The 24,777-nt window shown below is 47.5% G+C and overlaps 1 protein-coding gene across 7 annotated transcripts in view; it reads left to right on the top strand.

Moving 5' to 3' along the window:
- AKAP13 (A-kinase anchoring protein 13) overlaps positions 1-20,111 on the top strand; it is a 206,373-nt gene extending 186,262 nt beyond the window's left edge. For 4 of the 7 annotated variants that reach the window (XM_069026211.1, XM_069026214.1, XM_069026209.1 and 1 more), the window contains 15 exons: positions 550-675; positions 780-897; positions 1,392-1,640; positions 3,822-3,898; positions 5,244-5,425; positions 5,506-5,588; positions 5,928-6,107; positions 6,824-6,988; positions 8,093-8,161; positions 9,063-9,133; positions 9,634-9,678; positions 10,837-10,887; positions 11,245-11,694; positions 13,422-13,734; positions 14,526-20,111. In XM_069026211.1, the coding sequence (XP_068882312.1) occupies positions 550-675; positions 780-897; positions 1,392-1,640; positions 3,822-3,898; positions 5,244-5,425; positions 5,506-5,588; positions 5,928-6,107; positions 6,824-6,988; positions 8,093-8,161; positions 9,063-9,133; positions 9,634-9,678; positions 10,837-10,887; positions 11,245-11,694; positions 13,422-13,734; positions 14,526-14,575 (2,229 nt within the window). In that variant the 3' untranslated portion in view covers positions 14,576-20,111. The remainder of the gene's footprint in view (positions 1-549; positions 676-779; positions 898-1,391; positions 1,641-3,821; positions 3,899-5,243; positions 5,426-5,505; positions 5,589-5,927; positions 6,108-6,823; positions 6,989-8,092; positions 8,162-9,062; positions 9,134-9,633; positions 9,679-10,836; positions 10,888-11,244; positions 11,695-13,421; positions 13,735-14,525) is intronic. The other 3 variants (XM_069026215.1, XM_069026213.1, XM_069026212.1) reach the window with 2 other exon arrangements.
- Positions 20,112-24,777: the final 4,666 nt, after the last annotated feature.

Raw genomic sequence — 24,777 nt, 5'->3', positions numbered from 1 at the left:
GTCAGATAAACACAGCTGATGGCACCTTTACTCTTCACACATAAAAATCTCCACCTCTGCTTTTTGAAGCACTTTTTGCTCTTTCAGAGGAAGGTCCACTGTTGAAAATGAATTTAATTCATTTTCTGGGAAAGAGAAGCATTCGGTGACAGGCACAAAACAGTTTGACCACAGCCTGAAGCATAGGCCGGAGCTCACAGCAAAATATGCCCACTGTGTTTCCTGGCTGCATTACTGACCTGATGTTTAACTCGGGGTGGGTCATTTTGCTTTTCTTTTTCCACAGCTTCTGTCTTCTTTTTGTCTGTCTTGAGTTTTTTTGTGGTTGGCTTTTAAGCCCAGTGAGAGGAATCCCAAATTTTGCTGTAGGTATAAGCTCAGTGAGGTCCCAAAATCAGCTCTTTACTTTCTAGACATTTGCTTGCATGGTTGAGGATGCTTTGGACTAATTAGATTTGATCAAGTTCTTCTGAGAGCCTGGCAGGCAGTGCTGGGATGTCACCCCAGGAGCTCAGTGCAGGTTGGAGCTGTGTGTCCCATTCCTTGCAGTTTTCTGGGGAGAATGCCGAGCGAATGAAGAAAACGTACGGCAAATTCTGCGGGCATCACAACGAGGCTGTCAATTACTTCAAAGATCTCTACTCAAAGGACAAGCGCTTTCAGGCATTTGTCAAGGTAGGACCTGGCAGGACAGACGTAGTCGATGGAAAAAGCGTGTCCTTTCTGCACTCTGGGGAGTGTTTTGCTGCAGAACTGAAATTTTCATCTTTGTTCCTTAGAAAAAAATGAGCAGCTCCCTGGTGAGGCGTCTTGGGATTCCTGAGTGTATCTTGCTGGTAACACAGAGAATCACAAAGTACCCGGTCCTTTTACAAAGGATACTGCAGTACACCAAAGGTAGGAACCAGTTCCTCTATTCTAAGCACGTGGTTTTTGTCCAGTGTGAATTTTTTGGATCCTTTACAGCTGAAGCAGATTTTATTACCAGCTAATCGAGTCATTGTTGTCTCACACCACTGCAACGAGATCACTCAGTTCCATACCTCTATTTAGGATTAGTTGTTTAGGTACCTTGATTTAGCTAATTATGGAGCAACATGCCTAGGCTCCAAAGTCTCTGGGTTTGCTTTTTTTTGCTAATGGCTAAAATATGTGTCTAATTTGTGCATTTGATCTATACTGTCTCATATACAAAGTATATTGGAATATTCCCCAGCCTCAACCATGTATATGTAAAAGCTCTTGTGAAACTCTTTAATGGGGAAAAATGTCTCATTTAAGTATTAAAAAGTTATAATGTGGGAACTTGGGAGAAGAGGAAGGAAGGAACTAAAATTGGGAAGTCAGACTGCACAAAGTCAAATCAAGATGTTTCTGTTTCTTTTTTAAAGAAAATGAAGTGGAGCATGAAGACTTGACTCAGTCATTAAACCTCATTAAAGATGTGATTGCTGCAGTCAATAGCAAAGTCAGCAATTATGAAAAGAAAATGCGTCTTGGGGAGATTTACAACCGGACGGACAGCAAGTCCATCATGAGGATGAAGAGTGGCCAGATGTTTGCAAGAGAGGATTTGAGGCATCGGAAACTCATCCGAGATGGGCCTGTTTCACTAAAAAACACAGCTGGCCGGTTAAAAGGTAAGACTGTCCTGCCTTCTGCTATGGAAGGAAGCAGCTCACCCTCTCTGGGTGGAGGATTAGTCCTCAGATTGGTGCCTCCACCCTTTATTTATTCTACTGCTTTGACAGATTGTGACAGCTTTCCCCTGCTGTACCCCCGCTCCCCATCGCATTTCCCATTCCTTGTGTGCGGTCTGGGGCAATAGATAGCTGCTTTTCCTCCTGGTGGCTGCGTGCCTGCTAAAGGCTCCGGTGGCAGTGACACTTCAGTGCCACCTGAGTTGCTGTGGGATGCTGTGGGATGCTCTGGGCCAGGAGGACACGGTGGGGCTGCAGTTGCCAAGAGCACAGAGTCAGATCTCCGTGCCTGTGCCACAGTTCCAGGAGTTGTTCTGGCTACATCTGGAACCCAGCCTCAGCTTCCCAGGCCCTTCCTTCACCCCAAGGGCTGCAGCAGAGCTGCAGCAGTGCCATCCCAGTTTCACTGGGACCCAGGGAGATGTCTGAGGCATTTGTTGCTCTTGAACCTTTAGAGCTGTTGACACAAACTGTTCAGGAGAGGCTCTGGTGTCCCTGCAGCTGCCTCTCATTGGGTCAGTGTTTCCTTGAGTTGCTTTTTGTTTGTTACCAGGTGGAGGAAGTTTTTTTAAGGTGCTGTGCGCTGAAGTTCTCCACTGAATTAAACACTAAATCTCCCAAGGAATCCTTCAGCTGGGACCACAGTAGCAGTAAGAGCAGACAGGGCTGTGCCTCAGGCTTGGCAGGAAGGCTGGGCTTCCCCTCCTCCCTGCAGCATTAGCTGATTAAATTACGGTCTGTGGGCATGAATGGGGCCTGGGAGCCTGATGCCGTGCTGTGCAGGGAGGTGGTGATAACATGGAATTCCATATGGGGTATGATTTATTTTGAGGTTTTTGAAGCAGGAAGTTTACAGATGATTTCTAGGCACCCGAGACTACTACTGCCTTTAGATGGTGGGTGAAGCAAGTTCTGGTGCTGTTGTGAAATCGTGATAAGCACAGGCTCCATTTGCCTTTCTTAGTCATAGAAATGCGCAAACATGTCTGTAGTGCAAACTCCCAGTGAAGGTAGGCCCTGCAGGCAGGCTGGAGACCCAGGGACAGAGTAGATAGTTCACATATTCAGGTTATTTTGTGGTATTTGAAATGGAGCACTGAAAATTATAGGATAAACTTTCGTTTAAAGCGTTTTAGTATTTCCCCTCTCACAAAGTGCATGGAACAGAGAAAAGGGAGTCAAATGCCACCTTCTTCAAACCTTCCAGAGCCTGACTTTCATTTTGCAGCTTTGCTTAAAGTTTAGTGGTTCTTTTATCTTGAATGGATTCCGTCTTCCCAAAACAGACTGGAAGGATTTACCCATGGGATGGTTTAAGTTTTTGGTTTGCTTCCTTTCTGTCACAAGATTTCCCAAGTATATTACACAAAACCTCTTTGTACCGAGGGGTCTGGGTGGGTCATTACACTTGGTAGTTGCTGTGCAACTTTATGATATGTTATTAGGAGACTTGGAAGGCTCTACGTGTACACTGGGAAAAGACTGATTTAAAATCTTCTGTTGGCTTGAGGTTGTGTTTCCTTCTCCTGTGAAAGAAAGCCAGGTCCTGTGTCTCACGCAGGCTCCCCTTGGAGCTGTGTTTGTCTGAGAGCAGAATTACTGGTGGCTCCTGAAGTCAGTATTTCCTGGGAAAGAAACTGTAGCTGACAAATGTTGTTATTGCATGATAATTTACACCCTGCAAGCCACTCATCAAGAGAACCATAAAACCCCAAACTTCCTGTGCAGATATTTTGCTTGAGGGCAAAAATATTGATTGTTTGAGAAAACAGAGCTTCTATTGAATAAATGTCTCTGGCTTTCACTGTTACGCCCGTGTCTTAACTGGTAGTGAGCATGTAGCTGGAGAGGAGCACCCCTGTTCTGATGGGTGAGAACAAATCCTGCAGCATGCCCTGGAGCTGATGTGTCCTGCTTCATGCAAAGCTGGTTCAGAGCTAACCTGACCTGGCACCTCCAGGAACTGCCCTTGCTCCTCCTGCTAACTGGAGGTTGATCCTGCTTCCAGGATTTGCAGAACCAGCCCTGCTGCTCCCCAACGCTGGTGTTACTACAAGAATTACATCTGTTCTGGGGTGGGTTGTGTGGTTATACTCCACTGGTGTGCTGCTTCTTTTGCAGAAGTCCAGGCTGTTCTCCTCTCTGACATGCTCGTGTTCCTTCAGGAGAAAGACCAGAAGTACGTCTTTGCCTCACTGGTAAGGCTTCAACCTTTTTTCCTTCTTGCTTTTCTCTGTAAGAGACCCATGATGTTGTGCTCTGCAGCAAAGCCAGCCATTGCCTGCTAAACAATTTTCTCACTCGGAACATTTTTGTTTGCTGAGCAGACTCCATTCTTTTTGATGGGAAAACATGTCTTCATGCCTCACCTCCCCTTCCTGCAGCTCCTTGGCACAGCTGATAATTGGCCTTGAAAACCTGCCTGTCACTCAAAACACTTGTGCTTTGCAATTTGTGCACACTGGAGCAGTGACTGAGGTGGGAGGGGGCGAGGGCATAATGCAAACATTGTAAAAGTAAACCTCAGCAGAAAGAAGTGTCTGAATACGTTGGGAGCTGCTGGGGGGGGGAACAGTGAGGTGAAATGCCAGGGCAGTAAATCCAACAGAACAGCTTGAAAAGAAATGTTGGAGAAATATATTTGTAATGTGCAGGAGCAAAAGCATTAAGTTTGAGGGTAGGCACCTGAAAACAGCTGGGCACACTGACCTGCTAAAGAAAACCTGGTGCCTAATGGAGTCTGCTGGGCTGTACCTTCCAGGCATGGTCTAGACTGGCTAAACCTTGTGACCTTTCCACTCCTTGAGCATTCTGAAAGCTGATAATTTGTTATTCCAGTTCCACCAACCCTCTGCACGGGCTCAGTGCCCTGCACAGGGGAAGCTGATTTGCATACAAGTGCTGCTAGTGAACCAGATCGCTGCAGCTGTACCATGTGGTACAATGCACAAAGGGGCTGACTCGGGTGCAGATGACAGAGCAGCCTGGGGACCTTGTAACCCAGCAGGCTGATGGCACAGAGACCATAGCACACAGTGAACATCATCTCACACATGAGTTCTCACATAGGAGTCAGCTGTGAGCTGCTGAGAACAGCAGAGGTTTTGTGGGATTTGAAAACAAGATGTTACTCTATCCTGCAGAGAGATGGTGAAGATACTGAGTTTGAAGCAGGCTAGCAAGCTGCACCAAGTGCAAGGAGCTGTGATATTAATGACAGGGAGAGTGTGGGCAGCAGGAAATGGGGTCAGAGCAAAATATGGTACAGTTTACAAAGCCACAAAGTCAATTTGAAATTATTTCTTTCTTGAAAGTGATTGAGCTGAAATTGCTTTTCCTACAGAGCTGTCGGAGGAAAGCAAAGCCGTCCCTTTTGTTTGACCCCATTGAAATTATTTGGGTTTTTTAGTTAGCCAGTAGGTTCAGAAAATGTTTACAGCCTGAGAGATGTAGCACTATGGCTTATTGGGACCTTATCAATGCTAGTTTGAATCTGGGAGCTAGCATCAGTCACCCTTCTCACCCATTTCTTTCCATCTGAAGGACCAGAAATCCACTGTGATCTCTCTGAAGAAGTTGATTGTACGAGAAGTGGCTCATGAAGAGAAGGGTTTGTTCCTGATCAGCATGGGTGGAAAAGATCCCGAAATGGTGGAAGTCCATGCCAGCTCCAAAGAAGAGCGTAATGGCTGGATACAGATCATTCAGGACACAATGAACACCATGTAAGACACCCAGCTGTTCTTGTGAGGCAGGGGTGCACTGGGTGTGTTCCTGTAGTAATTGAGCCGTGTCTCCTGTCCAGGGATAGAGATGAAGATGAAGGAGTCCCTTGTGAGTCTGAGTTTGAAAAGAAATTGTCTGATGCGAAAGTGAGAGGACTGAAAGGTAAAATCTTCCTGGAACAGAGCTGGGGGAACAGTTGGGGAAAAATGTAAGGGAGTGTTTGGGTTGGGTTTCATGGTCCAACAGTGACTTTTTTCAGTCCTGCATCCAGCAAATAACTGCAGTCCTGGTTTGCAGCTCACCTTCCTTGCATTATTTATTTTCTGAGCCTGCTGGATGCTGCTGCTGTGCCGGATTGCCCAGGGCACTGTCGTGCTGCCAAACCCAGCACATATTGTCAGGCTCCACTAGATGGGGCCAATATCTCAGGAATCGCTCAAGTTTCCTTGCCAAAGCTTTTTATTTTCTGTCTTCATCCCTATTTTCTGTTCACCCCCACAGAACAACTTCAGCAGAAGGATAAACAGATCCTGATCTTGCTGGAGGAGAAGACGAAGATCTTCCGGGACATGGCAGACAGTTCTGTGCAGGAGGAGATGCCAGGCTCCAGGCTGCTCTTCAGAGCCAACACAGAAGAGGCTCCAAAAGGAGAGGCCATCATGAAAACTGCAATAAATGAAGGTGAGCCAGTCAGGTGACACATAAATTACAGTAACCAACAGACCCTTCAACTTCAGTTCTCAAGCACCAGTTCTGCAGGGGACATCTTCTCTTTGTCAGAATAACAAGATAAGGAGAAGCTGCTATTCCTGGTATTGTCTCAGGGACAGGTCGTGAGGATCAGGAAAGGAAGCAGATATTGGGGAGTGTTGAAAGAGGGCAGAAAAGTCAGCACAAAGAAAACCATGCGTTGAACCTGCTTTGGGGTCAGGAGCAACATGGGATTTATCCTTGTCTGAAATTTGGACCATCCAGGCTTTTGCTGTGCTTCAATCTCAGCAAGATGTGAGTGGGACTTGGGTTTCAGCAGGCACTTGTGGTGCCTGCAAGGGACAAGCGGTTCTGTTGACAAAGGCAAGGGTAGGTGGAAACTCAGGCAACTTTCCAGTATGATCTTTGGAGAGGCTAAAACTATTAAATGCCGTTGCCAGAGCACATTGGGGTTGCCTGGAGGAAGAGAGGGAGGTGTAAGCTTGTGCAGAGCTCCAAGAGTTGGAGTTAGTGTTAGTTTTGTTAGACTGAGTTTTTGCAGGGGCAGTGTGTACTATTCATATCATTGTCACAGAAACCTAGATTCTTTGTACAGCAAAGAATTTCTAACCCGAGTTCAGGCAGGGATGAAAATAGCTCAGAAACCTGCGGTGGGCTTTAACAGAGACATCCTTGCTTTTTCTCAGTTGAACTGCTGCAAGACCTGGTGAACAGGAGCCTGGGCACTGCTCTTGGACAGCAGGTCAGCAGCACTGCCATGGATCAGGAGGGAGGAGTTGGCCCCATCTCACTCCCTAGAAGGGCAGAAACTTTTGGAGGATTTGACAGTCATCAGATGAATGCCTCCAAGGGTGAGTAGTTCCGTGTGTGCACATCAGAATTTGTTAATAATGCATGTCATCGTATCCTCTTGCTTCAGAAGAACTTCAGCTGGTGGTTTGGGTTTCACAACTCCTCTCCAAGAATAGTTGATAGATTAAATCACAGATTAGGAAAAAAACCTATGTACAGGTGGAGTGATGGTAGCTGAGAACCTGTGGCCACATGAGGGTTAAACATCTGAACTCTTCACTCCTCTCTGTGCTCTAAGTTATACTTGCTATTTTACTTACATGCCACATAAAAGCATTTGGCTTCTCAATAAATTAGTTCCTTCATGTTATTATTGTAAAATCTACAGCTCTGTTCTTTGTTCTACTTTTCTTCTCAGCAGGAGCCTGATGCTGTTGCATTTACAAATGGATGTGGATATTGCTGAATCAAACACCTTCTCCCCTGTCTCTGCTCTCTATGCATTTGTGTTGCACCTACATCTGCATGTATTATTCCTGCAATTAGGTCTCTCCCAAAGAAATGCGTGACTACTTATTTCAGCTGCATAGTTGGCTGCTTCCCAATGCCTTCTTTCTTTGCTCTAGTCATCAGAAACTTCCTTGTCCTCAAATTCCTTTCTCTGTGGTCTCGCTCACACTCCCAATACAACCAGTTTTGCTGTGCTAGTGTCTGTCTCAGCGCTGGGATCATTGGACCTCGTCTGACCTCCTGCATTAAAGGAGCAGTGTTAGCTCCAGACAGTCAGACATGAGAACTATGTAGAGGCTTTCCCAGCTCTGTTGGACAGCTGCAAAACCCTCCACAGGCCTTGTCATCACGATGACAAATATACTCACACTGGAGGGGTTTGTTGAGGGTTGTGCCTCTCTCTGTTGCAATGATAAATGGGACAACCTCAGGCTGTTGCCCAGATCTAAGTTTTCTGTAGAAATAACCTCTTATGAATTAGATTCTAATTCAGTAGTTTTAGGGTCTTGGGAGATTTTGGGATAAGAATGCAGGGCCTATTTGTTCTGCCCAGCAGGTATGAAACCTGGCATTCATCTTCAGTTCTTCTGTTCACAACCTGTGAAACCTTGGGCAAGGCTTATAACCTGACTCCCCTTCATTCTCCCCTCCAGCAAAGCAGAAGGGAGGAGTTTCCTCCTGCAGAGAGGTGGAAGGTCCCAGGACGTGGCGCAGGAGAGCAGGTCTGTTAGGAGGACTGGAGGGTCAGCCTCTAATAGCAGAGCCAGCCTCAGGGGTGGGGGGAGGAGAGAGCCTTTGCACCAGGTGTCCTTCACGCTGCTGCAGAATCAGGTGTATGTAAAGTTGTTTGTCTTTAAGAGTGAGAGAAGGAAGGTTGCCACTGCCGGTGTGGGTTTTCCCCATGGGCTGCATCTCAGCTGGCAAGGGGAGTACAAGAGTCTTGGCAAGAGCTAGAGGATGGAAGGTCTGTGTGACTCCTTTTGAGCAGAAGGGCAGCACAGGGGGAGGGTCAGAGCCCTCCTGTCCTCACAGGTCAGTTCAGTCCTGCTCAGGAGCACTGATATGAACCATCTGGGGGGAAGTTAGAAAGAGAAGCCCAGTGTCCCTTTGAAGATCCAGGTATCTGATAGCTAAGGTTAATGATAAATTGTTAGCATAGAATTACACAGGGTGTTGCACAGCAGTATCTGACCCAGATGTAAATTAACTTGCACAAGAGAGGCATTGAAATTATACCTGCAATAATATACCCTGATACGATTCTCTTATCGTCCTCCATCTGCTCTTATGCTGCCTCATGTCTTCTCAGCAAGTATTCTGTGGTAGCAGACAGCAGTGCAGGGGCTAGACAGAGCACCAGTTAATAGCAGTGTGCCGAATTTATCAGCACATTCTCTGAAACCAAAGTCAATCCTAATCTAAATTCACATCCACTTTTTCTGGTAGTGCTGACGTGTTCCGTATATTTAGGGCTCAAATGCTTTTAGTTAAAATGTCAAGAGCGCTGTGTCCGCTTTTGTGGAACATGGTGAGTTTCCTGTATTAAATTTCTCAGACTTTAGCAAGTTCATCTCTGCCTTAAAATGTTGAATAACTAATGTCAATGCTGGCTTCTTCCTTTAGGTGGAGCGAAAGATGAAGGCGACGATGCTCAGGACCTTCGGAGAACAGAGTCAGACAGCATTTTAAAGAAGGTACAGCTTAGTTTGTGCGTCTGCTACCGCTGAGTTCAGATTCCAGGAGTGATAGTTCTAGCCTTGAAAAATGCCTGAAAATTTCTTGACAATTAGATACATCCTAATAAGTTAAAAATAAGACGTGAAATACGTGGCCAAAACCACCTTCTTGAAAACCACTGCGAATCAGTTGTGCTCCTTAGTGGCACAGGTTAGCTACCATCTGTCTGTGGGTCAGCCAAAGCATATGTTTCATTATGCATTGTTATTGAAATGATGAGGTCAGCTACAACCTTGCATCTTTTCTTTCTGGGGATCAATGCGTCACATAACTGCAAAATAATACCTAATTAACACTTTATTGTATATGATTCTAAGGAGCCTAAAAAAAAGGCATGACTTCTCCCAAAATGGAAGGTGGAGGGGAGTGTTTAATGGATATGTCATTAGTTCAGCTTCAGAAGACATTTACAGGGATTTTTCATTGTCCTCATATTAAATTTGTGATCTTGTCATAGGGTGGAAATGCTAATTTGATGTTCATGCTGAAAAGGAATAACGAGGTAAGAATTGATTCCATTGCTCAGCTGCTTCCTTCATTTAAGTGGCTAGAGACTTTGTCTCAATAGGTGATAATGTAGAAGAAAACACATTTAATTTGCTGAAGCACATCAAGACTTTTAAATACATTAAGCTGAACCCACTGTGTCATCTGTTTGTTTAACCTTGGATGTTTAGACAGGGAATTCACTGATTGTCATCTGCTTGCCAGCAAGATGATATGTGCTGATTATAGGCAGCAAGGGTTAATTACCACCAGGATGCACAAGGCTGTATTTATTGTGCATCTGCAGACAGAGTGAGTTTAATTTCATGTTGCAGGTGCAGTGAATTGGGGCAATTAGATGTCTATTCTCCCTTTGATACACATTCATAACTCCCAATTAGCATTAATGACAAAATGAGAAGCAGTTCTCTTAATACTGGCTATCACTCCACTACTGCAAATACTGAAGTGCTTTTTATTCTTCTTAAAATTAATTGTAGGATATGAGAGATTCAGAGAAATTTTTAGCTAGGCTAAATTTAGGGATACGACATCACTCCAAAGTAGCTTGCTCTGTATTGATGCACGAGGTCTTTGCATTTCTGTATTTTCAGAAAGCCTTCAGGAACACACCTGCTGCACTTGTGTGCCTGCTGTAGTGCAGCTTTTCTGCCTGGTGGCAGTGGGACTTGTATGGGTCAGCTGGGGGGAGAAGGGTACAAATAGTCCACATCTATTTTAAGATTGCTTATTTTTTTTGCCCCTTGAAATATTCTTCCTGAAATTTTTAAGTGAACTTCTGGGCTTCATCCTAATTATTCTGCTTGTTCTTGAGCAAGCTGATGCTTTGGGAAATGGTTTGTAGAGGCAACTCAGGGCTTCCCATGAGCTGTGTGCCATGAGGTACTTCTGCAGATGTTCCTTGCCCTGCTGCACTGGCAGCTAGGGAAGGGAGGAAGATAATGCCAGGTACTTCTGGAAGATGTCCAAGGGATGTACTGGTGTACTGGGGGGTGATGCAGTCATTGCAAGGGAAGAGTGAGGAAAAGCAGAGTGCAGAGGGATGGCTGTGCAGTTTGTCAGTCCCACTGGTGGGACACAGAGCAAGAGAGGGTGCTGTCCATGTACCCAGCACTCAGTGAGATCTAACAGCAGCGCTTCTGTTTTCTCGCAGCAGGTCCTCCAAACCATTACCAGCCTCCATAAGCTGCTCAGTGCTTTGCAGGTAGGCTTAGCCCTTCACCCTGCCCCCACACACTGCTTGCCTGAGCTGCCAGTTGTGCTTTGCCCCTTTTCTCCCCTTCTCCAGTCACATCCCTGCATGCTCTGGACACCCCACGGCCGGCTTACAGGCTGTGGGAATGAGCTGCTGCCTTAGAGAGCCAGCGCTGGCCTGAATTTGGGAAGCTGCTGGGGGAGATGCTTTGCCAGCATGCTCTGGTAACCCAGCTGCCAGGCAGCAGTGCTGGGCTGCAAGTTTGGTGGGAGAAGAAGGGGTTCAGTACAGCACCCTGACTTTTTCAGGGATGGGCCTCCTCCCACAGAGAGCATGCTGCAGTGATTTCTGCCTCCTCTCTCCCAGGGTGTGGTGCTGCAGCAGGACACCTACATCGAGGACCAGAAGCTGGCTCTGAGCGAGAGGGCTCTGAGCCGAAGCTTCTTCCGGCCCAACTCGCTGCTGGAGCAGGAGAAGCAGCGCAACCTGGAGAAGCAGCGCCAGGAGTTGGCCAACCTGAAGAAGCAGCAGACGCAGCACCAGGAGGAGAGGCGGAGGAGGGAGAAGGAGTGGGAAGTCCGGGAGAAGGAACTGACAGAGCAGGAGGCCCAGCTGGCCCAACGCGAGGAGCAGGTGCAGAAGCTGAGGCAGGAGCTGGAGCGGGAGTGGGAGGAGCTGCAGGTGAAGAAGGCGGCCTACCAGCTCGACCTGGAGAGGCTCCGCACGGCGCAGAAGCAGCTGGAGAGGGAGAAGGTGCAGCTCAAGCAGGACGTGGAGCGATTTGCTCAAATGCGGCAGGAGTCTGACCACAACCAGGTAAATTATGCCAACAGCCAGGCTCCCAGGGAAGCTGGTCCCTGCAGGGAGCTCCCAGCCAACCCCTGGGTGAACTGCAGGCCCCTCACACAGCTGGTGGAAGCCCAGCCCAAGACATGTGGGGCCTGGTATTTAAAACTGGCTCCTCCCTTGCATGTGATGTGCAGTGCTGCATTTTTTGCACCTCTGGAGCTGCTGAGGCACTGCCAGTGTTGGTGCTTCATGGTGTATTGGGGGTGCCTGGCCAGTGCTGGGCAACCTGAGCTCTGCCCTCGTCCCTGGCTGTGTGTTGTGGGATGGCAGAGAGGAGGTGGCAGGCTCCCAGGGAAAATGCCCTAGGCAATCCCAGGAGGTTGACCCTGCCTGATGTTGGCCTTCGCTCCACGAGAGCTCTGGAGAGTGGTCAGGCAGAGGAGACATCCTTGTCAGACACAGCCTGAGCGTCGTGGGTAATCTGCAGCCTCCAGCTGTCACAAAAATCACTTGTGAGGCTGCTAACTGCAGGGCAAGGCTGTTTGCATGCTGACATCCATCTCCAAAAGCATTCTCCCTATCCAGCAAAGAGATGGCATTGCCCTTGTCCTGAAAAGAGCACCTGCAGTCCAGTTGTGGCTCAGTGAGCGGAAGTCCCCAGCTCTGCTGGAAGAGGCTTATGGTGTCTGACTGCTCACAACCACAAAGAACAACCCACACACAGATCCTGCTTTGGGCATTTTTCAGCAAGCTAAGGTTTAATTCTTTACAACTGTGCAGCAGTGTGATGGAGGAGAGTGAGCATCATTGGCAAAACATGGACTGAATTTAATCTTTAAGCCTGTTGATCATTTGTTTGTTCGTAACTCACTAATTCTGACTGTAATTTGCTTAGACATGTAGCAGAATTAGTTTATAAATGTTGGATTGCAGAATGGAAATGATTTTGGGTGCCTGAACAGCCTAATTGTGGAGCTGAGCAGTGAGCTCTGAAAAGCTAATCACCAGAGGAGGCCCTGCTCCCTCCCACCCAGCTCCTGATCAAGCCAGAAGTTTTCCAAGCAGACAGTGAAACTGTTCCAGCTCCAAGCACTTGTAGACAAGGGGCATGGATGCAGTGGGAGAGGCTGAGAGGTAAAATGCCTGCAGGGCCTAAGAGATTTAGGAGAAGGAAGCACCTTCTCAAGGCAGGTATCTGACTGACATTGCAGAGCTATTAATAGAGGGTTCAGTCGAGCTTTGTTGGGCTTGTTTTGATCTTCCCTTTGAATGTGCAAGCTCAATTACATCCTGAGACAGCCGTTAGGAAAAAAAAAAATCAGGAAAAATGCTTTTGCTTTCATCTTTTGCTTGGGAAGGCTTCCTTTGACACATGGTGCTCCCGTGCTGTGTGCTGGCGTTCATTCCCAAAGAGGCATGCTGCTCCTTGGCCTCCTGCCACCATCTGTGTGTGCAAACGATGCAGGGTGAGTCTTGCTATTGAGATCTTAGAGAATATTTGCCCTTGGCTTGTTGATACATAGCATAGTACATGTAGGAGCAAAAGATAGTGGAGTGTTACTCTTTGTATGCCTCATTTCTTCATCTTGAACAGAGAGGGCTTTTCTCTCTTTACTTTGCCTGGATGGGGACAACGTTTTACCTGGTGAATGGGCTGGATGTTCACAAGAACAACCTCTGTGAGTGGTCTGGGACACACCGTTTCTATTCATGTTCTCTGCTAGCCTCTTTCACGAAACACTTTTCCTTTCTAGGTATCAAACCTACATGAGAAACTTGCAAGAGTCTCCTCCCAGTCCAGCATCGATGAATGCTCCACACAGAAGAGCCCTTCCCTTCCTAAACAAGGGCACTTTGACGCAGAACTGTCTGTCTCCCCCAAAAGGAACAGTCTTTCAAGGACACACAAAGAGAAAAGCACTTTCCATTTGCTTAGCACAACAAACCAGACTAACAAGGCAGCTGAGGAACAGACCCAGATGCCTACTCGCCTCTTCAGTTTAGCCAAACCAAAGGAGAAGAAGGAAAAGAAGAAAAGGGGCAGGGGACATCGCTCCCAACAGTCTGGTGAGTGTCAGGAGAGCACACAGGTGTTTTTTCAGGGTTGGTAAGTTGGCTGATTTCCTTCAGCCAGAAAACTTGTGGGAGCCACGAAATCTGGCTTTAAATAAGGATGGTGACACAGGGATGGGGAAGACCAGCTGTTCTGAGTGGAGTTCCCAGCTTGAAGTGATTTTCCATGGGCTTTTCTGCCTGTTCTGCAGCCCCTGGGGTTGTCAGAGGGACACACTCTGCTTCTTCCCTTTCCTATCCCATGGGCTGGATTCTCTGCTTCAAGGAGGAAAATGCTCTGCTTCAGTGTCTGTGCTTTCAGAAGGAGCTGCTGCTGGGATGCTCCTGGCTGTTGCAGCTCCTGATGTCTGCTTTAGCTCTGTGGTAATTTGGAAGTGATACCCACAAGCCTTCTGGTGGCCTCTCCCTTCCCCTCAAGCTCTTGTTTGGAAAAAAACCATACAGTTTTTTTTGTCTGGTAGTTTTGCATCCCCTTAGGACTCAGAGCTGCAGCTCAAACCTCTGACCCACATGAAATTTGATCACATGCCCTCAGATGACCGGTTTTATTCACGCTAGCTCACTGATGTTTTCCAGCTTGTGCACAGGAAATCTCACCCATTACAAGGTGTAATTTCATGGTAGCTCATAAGGGAACTGAACATCTTTTAAGGAACCCAGTGGATTTGGCAGACAGCGGGGTTTCTGTGCACACGGACCCCCTGGAGGCTCCAGGCATTTTACTCTGCCTGCTGTATCCCTATGTTCCCATAGTGATTCCCACCTGTTGTTTTTGGGTGCTGCAGATTCTCACTCGTCAGAAGCACCTCCAGAGGGTGAGGAGATCTTCTGCTGAGCACGGACTGTTGCAGTGGTCACTCGTGGCATTGGCACCGTGGACATCTCCCTGCCTGTGACACAGCACGTGGCTGGTGCCTGCGCTGGACAAGCATCTGGAGGTTTTAAATAAAAACGTGTTCTGAAGTCTGCTAAGTGGTGGATAAGGGCCTCTCTCCTGTGGTTTCGGGTGAATTCTCCCTGCAGAGGCTGTGCCTGCGTGGCTCACAGGACCATCTCCTTGTGCAAACCTGGGGTCAAACGGATTGGGATAGATGTTGTCTGTCTCTTCTTACTGCTAAAGGATGAGAGAATATAGCCTTAAGGGGTCTGTGCCTTCAAATTCCCCTGTGCTGGGGAAAAGAACCAAAACCAAGCATTTAGCAAAAGATTAGGACTCTACAAATGGTGCGTACACACTGGCATATATAGATATACTGTACATATACATATATGTATCTATGTATCCACTGGGATATGCTTACAGTCCCTACAGCCCAGGTCCACCCGTGGGGATAGATGATACCTGATGACTTTCAGGGAGTGTGTAGATATTAAATATCTTGCCCTTACTGCTCTGACTGGAACCGAGTGACCTGCACACCCCTTTTGTGCTCGTGGGATAGGGGCTGTTTGGTTTCAGAAGGGTACCTTACACCAGGAAGCAGTAACAGCATTCAGAAGCAACAGCCCAGAGGATAAAAAAATAAAATTTAAAATCATTCTGAGCTATTTCTGCAGGGCAGAGGAATTAAATGTCAAACTTTGTTTTCAGAGTCAAGCAGGACAGAACTGGGTATATTTAAAATGGCTCAGAAAAGAGAATTTTGGTAGGTTGGTGAGGCAATCCCAGGGAGCCAGAATAGACAGTGTTCAAATGGGAACAACAGTAAGCAACATTTTTTTACACAATCTGTTTGAGCTCCAGCTCACTCCCTCCCATCCCCGAAGTAAAGATTATCCTTTTGCTGGAATAGAGCTCTCCAGTTGCATTTGACATCCCCATATAAGCCTAATGACTTAGTGGAGGGATGGCTAAAAATCTGCTTTTAGGGATCTTTGTTCTGTTCTCTGTATTCTTCTTAGCCTGCTTTTTGTGCTACCATTGGGTTTCTGTTTCTCTGGATTTTCTCACTTGTCCTGCTCATTTCTGAGGCAGAGTGAGAGCAGCAGTGTCTGAGCAGGTCAGTGAGACATTGCGGGGCAGCGGGGCAAGCTCCAAGGAGATGGCTCCTGTCCCTATGGCTGTGCAATACTGGGCACTTGGGAACCATTTTTGGGGAGAAAAAGGTTCTGATGGACAAATCCTCTGTGGGACAGGTCTGGAGTGCAGCATGGCATGTCCCCGTGGCCTCTGGGGTGGAGTGTCCATGCAGAACAGAAGGGTCCGAGGGCAGCTCTTGCTGTGCCAGCTGTGGGGTGTCTGTACAGTTGTTGAATACAGGGATGTGTTCGGCAGGGGAGGAGAAATGCAAAAAGACACACTTTTCTCAAAAATCACCTTTCTTCCAATCCCTGTCAGGAGAATTACCTGAGTGGATTTGTAAATGGTTACCAGCTTCAAAATAGGTCAAGGTTTTGCTCAGAGTTTGAAGCTGTCAGGTGCATTTCCTTTCCTACCAGTTTTTTTTCTTTGAAATAACAAATCATTTCTCTTTTTGCACTATTGTTTGATTTCAGTTTGCTCTCAGGCTTGTCACGAGCTGGTGACCCGCAGCATTTTTTAGAGTTAGTGCTGATGAGCATCAGCAGCATTGATGGTGAGGTGGATGCTTGGGCTGGGCTGTCTTGGTGCAGGAACCCTGCTTGCTTTGGAAGCTCTCTACACTATTAAGACTCAAAAGAAAAAGAGGAAAAAAAAAGAAAGGAAAAAGGGTTGAGGTGGTTTTTTTTTTAATATTATTTGGTGCTTGTTCTTAATTGCAAGCAGGGCTTGCAAAAATATTTATCTTTCATTTTATCTGAAAGAGTTTTTTAAAAAAAGTTTACTTGGTTTTATTTTTTTATTTCTTTTTACTTTTGCTTTTGTTTGGGGAATGATTTGGAGTTTTTTTCTCTTCCCCCCACCCTTTTTTTTTTGGTTTGTTTATTTGTTTTGTTTTCTTTTCTTACCAAAAGATTGGTAAACCAAATGTTCACATCTCCCTGTTTCCTACAAACCATGGGGTTGGGCAGTGCTGCTTTGTAGCTCATTCCATGCCCAAAGTCACACAATTTCAGCTGAGAGCTTTCTTCAAGGCAGAGCATCTTCAAGCCAAAAAAAGTCTGGAAAAAGACACAGTGACTTCAGACAAGGCTCCTCCTGTCAGTTAGTTTCCTTGTTTTAACATTTTGGTTAGGTTTTCTGATTCCCTTTGGAGGCAAAGGAAAAAGCAAAGCATGGAGTGCCTTGCAGTGATGTGAGGGTCTGGTTGCTCTCCTGAACCCGAGGGGAGCTGAAGGAGGCATGCTGGTGGTGTGGTGTTACCTTTTTTGTAAGAAAACCACCAACTTCAGAAAGTAACTTCTGCCCTGCTGTTTATACATCTGCAAATGCGAATGTGCCAAGCTGAAATTTTTGGAAACCAAAGCAGTGTGTGGCTCATTTACTGCTGTGTGAACAGAGATCAGGGCCCTGGTAAGTCTGAGTTCCCCTCAGCCTGGAACAGCCTTTGCCACTATGAGCTTTTCAGTTTATCCCACTGTCTTTCCCCCAGTCACAGCACATGCCAGATTCACAACACAGCAATGTCCCACGGCTCTGAGGGCACCCAAAGGCAGATGTGTGACCCAGGCCAGCAGGGTTGAGGCTCTGCCTGGCTTCACCATCTCTCCTGGCCTCTGCAAATCAAAAAGAGCATTCAGTGCCTGAAGTGGAAATAGTATTGGCTAAGTGATCTCCCAAGGTCCCTCCAGTTCCTTGACAGAAATCACGGGTGTGAGTCAGAAATACACTGACCAGAAATCCTGTGTACCAAAGCTGTTTGTGTCACATTCTGGTGGACAGACCTTTGTCCCTGGAGGATGTCTGTTACTGTATGATTCACTTTTTTGGAATGAAGCCTTTCCTCCCACACTGCTTCCTCCTTCTTTTACCTTTAGGAAGGTAAGGGCTTGTTTTTATCTCTTTAGCCTTTTATTTTTCCCATCTCAGGTTTTCTTTGGAAAGGCTTGGCATAGGTTACTAGAGTCAGATTCCTGCTCTGATCCCTGAAGGTTGTCTAGCATTGTCTGCTAGGGCATGGTCCCAACTGTACAGCAGCAAAACTCATCCTCTTCCTGGCCTTAAAATTGCATTTGCTCCAGTTCCATGCCTGGCATCCATCCTGCAATTGTTGAAAGAAAACATGCTGCTTCTTCAGCCCAGCCTGTTGCTGTCTAGTTCCCAGAGTCAGTCCCTTGATCCCTTTTGGAGCACCCAAACCACCCTGTTTTGCATTGGGTTCCTGGGACTCAGGATAGGTTCAGAAACATCTGTTTGAAGTCTATGTTGTTGGATGGAGAAGAGGATCCTGCGAGGGCTCTTGGAGCTCTTTGTGCTGGTGTTTCACGGCGGGCAGAAATCAGATTTGCTTTTCTTGGCCTGGTCTTTGCCACTGCCCAACAGGAGGGGTTTCAGTGTCCAGGGAAAGTGAGAGTGTGGGCTCAGACAAGTACAGAAGTGTCCCAGTATTAGCTGGGGGTGCCAGAATACCCAGCAGCAGAGAGTAGCTGTAGCAAAGGGTGGGAGACTTGATGGAGTTGTGTGGGGTTGGCCTAAGATTTTTTTAAATGAAGTGATCATCTCAACATGTAACTCGATGTCAGTTTGATGCCATAAAGCACTTTAAATGGAACTGGTCTTGCCCCTTTTAATTATGGTTATTTGCAGACAATCAGTTTTGCCATTGCTTTCCCCTCTGTATCCCCCCCCAGAAAAATCAGAGCTGCAAGTAGGCGTGTTCCTGGTGTGGTTTGGCTTTTCCCCGAGAGGGAAAGAAGGGCCAAGCTTTTTGTATTATTTTTAGACCAAAGTGGGTACGAATCTGACTACAGTCCTACTGCAGGTAGGCTGTGTGGCAGGACAAGAGAACTGGCTTCTGCTGGCTCAGGTATATCCCCCAGGAGAGCCCATGCCCGCTTTCACCATCACCTTCCTCACAGCAGGTAGAGAAGCAACCCTGCCAGTGGTTTTCCCTCCATCTCCTTTTCCTTGGAGAAACTCAGAGCGAAGGAGATGTGAGGGGATGCATCCAAATAAGTGAGGCCGTTTCCATGCACCAAGGTATTTACTGTCCAGGCCACTGGGACACCTCCCAGGTGCCCTCCTGGGATAGGATCTCTCACCCCCACTGAGGGTGGACTCTTCCCTCTGGAGGTGTGACAGTGCTGGGCACCTCAGCAATGCCATCAGCTTGCGTGGATTTGCATCCAGAGAGTCCCATCACCTTTGCACCTTCCTTGAGTCACTAGGAAATCCCACAGCTGTTGCTGAAACACCCAACTCCAGTCCTTCCACATGCCACCTAGTCAGAAGAGGTTCTTCAGGTGCCAAATCCCAAGGAAGCTGTCTAGGATATCTATGGCATGGAGCAAGGGAGGACTGGGCAGGGGACACAGGAGAGTATCTGCTAAAATCCCACAAAACATTCCTTGTTAACCAGAACTCTGGAAATTTTTCTGCCTGCTGGCCAGGTTTGGGAATTTATCATGATCTAGGGCACTCTTTTAAATAAAAAACCTCCCCTGCTGCTCATAACTCTTGCTTCATGTGTCAGAAGGGGCAGCAATCCACGATTCTTCATTGGTGATGCAGCTAATTTTTAAATATAGGCGAGCTGAACTAGCCAAATCTCCTACACCTTGTGCTCTTCAGTGATGAGAAGTGTAACGCTAGCTCTCTTCCCACCTGCGTTTCCAGGGCTCTGTGCCCTTTCCTTCCACATGCATTTCACTGACACTGATGCTTTGCCCAAATATAAATCAGCTTCCATTGCTTGGGGGGAGGGGGGAACAGGATAACAATCACTGCTTTGCATACAGCTATGAGCTTTGTATGTATTTAAGCTGTCTATAGGTATCTATCCTTTCCATGCTCTAAAGTAATTCTGCAATTTTCTTTATCAATATTGAACACTGACTCAAAAAATGAAATAAAAATCTATGTCCAGTTCAGTTCGCCTATGGTTAAAGTTTAGCCTGGTGTTTATTTTGTACTAATATGGAATGCACTTGAGTAATTCCCAGAACAGTGAGGTGTATTATAATAACCTGATATACCTCTGCTTTTGGTTTGTTTCTTATTAAAAACAAAAAGGAAAAAAAAAAAGCTTTGCATTTTCATGTTGAACACGTAAAGAGTAAAAGTTGGGAAAAAAAGATTTTTAAAGAAGAGGGTAGAACCTAATTGCTGTATGTTATTTGTAATTATGTAAAAAGTGAGCAGGTTATTGACTGTAAAATTCTTCAGTTTTTGTGTAACTTGCCAGAAACCATTAGGTTTTGTAACAAGCTTTTATTTATCTTCCTTTTTAGTTATCAGTATCAACCTCTTGTAAAGTCATTCTTCCTCTAAATAAATTTGATTTTAAGTCTGAGTTTTCTGCCTCATTTTTTCCCACACCTTTGGTATTTCTGCTGTTGACTTTTTTGCACCAAGGCTGAATGAAGAGCCCTAACCCCCAACCTGTAACCAAATGTTTGCATTACCTTTATCATCTCTGTTCCAGGTTGTACCCACTGGACTCTTCAACTTATTTTCCTCCTCTTAGAAGATTGGCATTTTACTGAAGGACAGATGGCTGTGTGATACCCTTGGGTTTTTCTCCCCCCCCTACACACAGGGCTGTTCATCCTTGTGCAAGAAGAGGAAGTGTCACAGCTGATCTCTCTGCCTCTTCAGCCCCATGAGTGAGAATAATGGGAGTCTGGGGGCTGCATGTGCTGGCTGATGGCACAGAGTTCCTGTAACCCCCTAACACAGCTCTGTGTCTTTGACAAATCCTAGACACAGAGGTTTTTGGCTTATTTGGCTGAGAGAACCATAGATGCTGCATCTCATCCCAGGACAAGGTCCACGATGCCATGTGCTTTAGGTATTCCCACCTCTCCTGCAAGAAGAGACCCATCAGAAACGCTGTATCCAGGATCCAGGTCTCCACTGAGGAGGTGATGAAAGGAAGAAAATTCTCTGTGAGGGTTGTGAGGCACTGGAACAGTTGCCCAGAGAAGCTGTGGATGCCCATCCCTGGAAGTGTTCAAGGCCAGGTCAGACAGGGCTTGGAGCAACCTGGTCTAGTGGAAAATTCCCTGCCTGTGGCAGGGGTGATGGAAAGAGGATCTTTAAGGTCCCTTCCAACACAAACTATTCTGTGATTCCAAGATAAGGTACACGGTGTTCCCAGTGCCTGCAGGCATCAGTCCAGGCAGGAGAGGGTGCCAGAAGTACAGAGCCATGACGATGAGAAGTCACGGAGGACCACAATGGCTGGAGTTTCCCCATGACCATTTTCTGCTGGATCATAGAAGCAATCACTGCTGGCCCTGTACTGCCAGTCCTGCACAGGACTCCCACATCCTCTCCCCAGGCAGGAGAAGCAGGAGACCTGCACCCTTCACCCGCTGTGTGTTGATTTTGAGGCGGAGGAATTGCTTCATTTCCATTTGTTACTCGCCTTCAAAGGTATGATTGGGAAGGAGAAAGGATGCTTGAGGAGAATCAGATATGTATTCATAGAATACCCTGGGATTGGAAGAGACCCACAAAGAGCATCAAGTCCAGCTCTTGACCCAGCACAAGACAGCCCCAAGAATCAAGTACTGATCAAAGCTTTGGGCTGTCAGGGGCTTGGGGTGTTGTGTTGTTCCTCAGCAGGCATTGGGGAACGCCAGCCTCCCAGTGCACTCACTGCTGGTGCTTTTCCCCCTCCTCTCGGCTGTGCTGCACGTGCTGTTCTGAAAGCCCGAGTCACGCCAATGTACCTGAACCTACACCCTGTCACGCAGCACTTGCTCCAAGACAGGCAGCCCCTGGGTGTGAGACAGGAGATGAAAGAGCTCGTTTATCTCAATGGCTGCTCAGTAGTCCCGGTTTTATTTGCATTCCCAGGCGTCCCGGCTCACCTATTTACAGAAAGTGAATAAAAGCCTTTGCCAAACTGTCGGCTCCTGGGTACGGCTTTTAAAAAGCACATTTTCCTGTGGCCCCTCTTGGCTCTGTGACCTGGATGCCTGGCAAAAGCACCCCTTGGGGCACCCCCAGCCTTTGCATGGCTGCAGTAAAAGAACATCAGCTGCTGCAGCTGCTGGGAACGGGAGATGCTGCTGTGATACAACAGGCATTGGCCACGGGAGATGGGACAGCACATTTACTGATGACAAACCACATGGAGAAAATCAAATCCTTTCTGAATCAAGCTTCTGCCAAGGAAAAGTTGGGGTGTAGAGCAAACCAGGCACCCTGAGCTTCTCTGGTCCCGCACAGTGCGCTCCAAACTCCCGTTTCCATTGGCCAGGGGGAAGCCTGGGCAGGCAATACAAATTGCCTTCGCTCCAGGACACATCCGTGTGGCAATCTGACTATCCTTAACCAGCTTTCCACAATTCCATATGCTCACAATTTCCATGCTCTGAGCCATTACGGCCCAGCCAAGGTAATGAAATGGATGTTCTCTCCAGACCACATGGATCAATTAATTTAGATGGGCCCAAGAAAGAGTGATGGGTTTCTGAGCTTCCCGGCCTTTCCTTGGCACCTAAAGTTAGAGCAAAAGACCTCTGTGGGTTTGTTGGATGTGGTTGGCACATTGACCTAAAATGGGTTCTACAGGATCCTTAGAATGGGTTGAGCCTCTAAAAGGAGCATTGACAGGCACAGGAGAGGCTCTTTGAAAATACAGTTTAGTGATACCTTTAACATTTGCATTATTTGCATTATTTGCATTTCCCCTTCCCTGCCCTTGCCAGATCCAGTCCTGGCACTGGCTTCAGGGAGGGAAACTGGAGGTCTGGGAGGACACAGGTGCAAGCTGGGCTGGGGCTTGCAGACAGGCCACTCATTCATGGAGGTTTTATTAAGAGAAGGAAAGGCAAAACTGTAATTAGTGCAGTGAGTGAGTGAGATGCCTTGTGATCAGATACAAGGTGAATGGTAATGACTTACCTTTGCCATTGAAGGCACCTGGGGCTTGTTAATTTGCTACAGGAATGTTAAATATAGCAAATGTCTTGATTTTTAGGAGGTTGAACCATGTAAAAATTAAGTGGAAAATAATATTTGACACTAGCAATTGATATCAGCACCCCCAGCTCTCACAGGGATGGGCAGACAGTGGGTGCCCCTTGTTTCTCCCCTAAAGCTGCCTTCACACCTCTTGAATCACCCCCAAACCAGGCTTTGCTCCACAGCCTGCTCTCCTGCCTCTGTTTCAAGGATGCCCAAGGGTGCAGGTTCAGGACTGGCTCCCCCTGCCCCACTCTCCCTGAACTCTGGAACTCTCCTGTATGTCAATACAGAGGGCACTTGTTTTCAGCCCTTTGCTCTCCTCCCTTTATGGTCCATCCCTTGCACAGATGCAGCTCAGCTGGCAATTCCCAATCCCCCCTGACCTCTTACCACAGCCTGGCGTCTCTCCCTCCGGCGTCTCCAGATGCTCCTTCTTTCCCCTTTCCTTTCACCAAAGGGCTGCTTCTCACCAGCCACATCTTTCCAGTGAGCCTAATTAGACATGAGCCTAATTAGAGCTGAGCAGGAGCGGTGAGTCATTAGCAGAGCCCCGTGGGAAGGCCGGGAGCAGCCGTGATCCCGGCGGGGCGGCAGCGTGGGCAGAGGGGCCGGGAGGCAGCGGGAGCTCCGCCGGGTGCTGGGAAGCAGCCGTGGGGAAGCAGCTCCCGTTTGTGTGTGCGTGTGTAATTCCTCCAGACATGACCCAGAAATGGAGTGAAGGGTGTTTACTCTCCTCCCTGCACCTGCCAGGGAGCCAAGTGGGCCCCAGTGCTGCTGGGCTGGCCTCAGGGCAGGGGATGGCTGTCCATCCCACCCAGCCAGGGAAGGTAGAAACCAAAAGAGCTTTTCCTGGTGGCCCTTAGGCTTTTTTTTCTCCTTGTTTGGTTTTTACTCATCCGTTTTTACAACCAGCTATCTCCCACGATGGAGCAGAGCCAGCACCCTGGGGACTGGCTGCCTGCTGGGCCTGCAGCAAGAAGGAGCCCTGCTGAGATGGAGGAGAGTGACGGCAGCAGTAAAGGGCAGAATGTTAACATTTGCTTGGGATAAACCCACAGGACTGGGGATAGGTATGATGCCAGGAGTGAGAGACAGGTCTTTCTATCAGTCATTATCACATTCTGCCTGTAAGTGCCAGCAGCTTCTTCACAAGCACAAGTTGTGCCAACCTGGCCCGGTCATGGACTGTTCCCCCCAGCCTCAGCTGGAAAAGGAGAGCTTCCCAAGAGAGCCAGAACTGAAAACCCACAAATTACTTGATTCCTGAGCTCTGTAGTCGTCAGAGACTGTCAGGAAGAATGAAAGGACAGGTTGGATAGCTAGGATCAGTCTTCTTGAACCCTTCCCCCAACTTCATTTGGTGGGGGACACACAAACACAGAGGGGCCCTTGTCTGTGAGCCACAGCCGTCAGTGCTGCAGCGTGTGCTGGGGAGAGGGAAGTGAGATGTCCAGGCACTGACAGCATGAAAGCCAGGCTTTTTCCACCTAATTGGATCTGTTATTCAGCTGAGAAATGCTGAATGGATTGGGTGGGCTCTGAGCTCACGATTTCAGTAAGGAAGTCGGGACGTTGTGGCGAAGTAGGTCACAGTGCAGCAAAATAGGGTGATGGTTCTGCACAATAGCTGAGGATGTTAAATAAGGAGGTGGTGAAATGGAAAGAAAAGGGAGATTGTGAGGAAGGAAGAATAAATGAGCTCAGCCTTGGCAATTCATTCCCACCAAGAGTCCCTGCTGCTGGCTCCCACCTTGGGGCCCCCAGCACTGCTGTCTCTGACTGAGGGCACTGGGCTCCTGCTCTGCACTGGAGCAAGAGGGATTGGGCCCAGTTTAAATTCCCAGTTGGTTGTGGGGAGCTGGGGGCAAAGGTTTCTTCTGCTCTTGGCAGCTTAACTCAAACGCTGCTTACGGAAGCTGCATTTCCATGCATGGCATTTTGTGAGCCTGGACCCTCTTCAGAGACTAAAACCTGCTGGGTTTACCCCAAGGGAAGAGGTGCATGGGGAAACAGGAAAACAATTTCATGTGGGATATATT

Source organism: Aphelocoma coerulescens, chromosome 10 (genome assembly GCF_041296385.1).
Source record: "Aphelocoma coerulescens isolate FSJ_1873_10779 chromosome 10, UR_Acoe_1.0, whole genome shotgun sequence".
Taxonomy (NCBI): Eukaryota; Metazoa; Chordata; class Aves; order Passeriformes; family Corvidae; genus Aphelocoma; species Aphelocoma coerulescens.
This window is presented reverse-complemented; position numbering and strand designations above follow the sequence as displayed.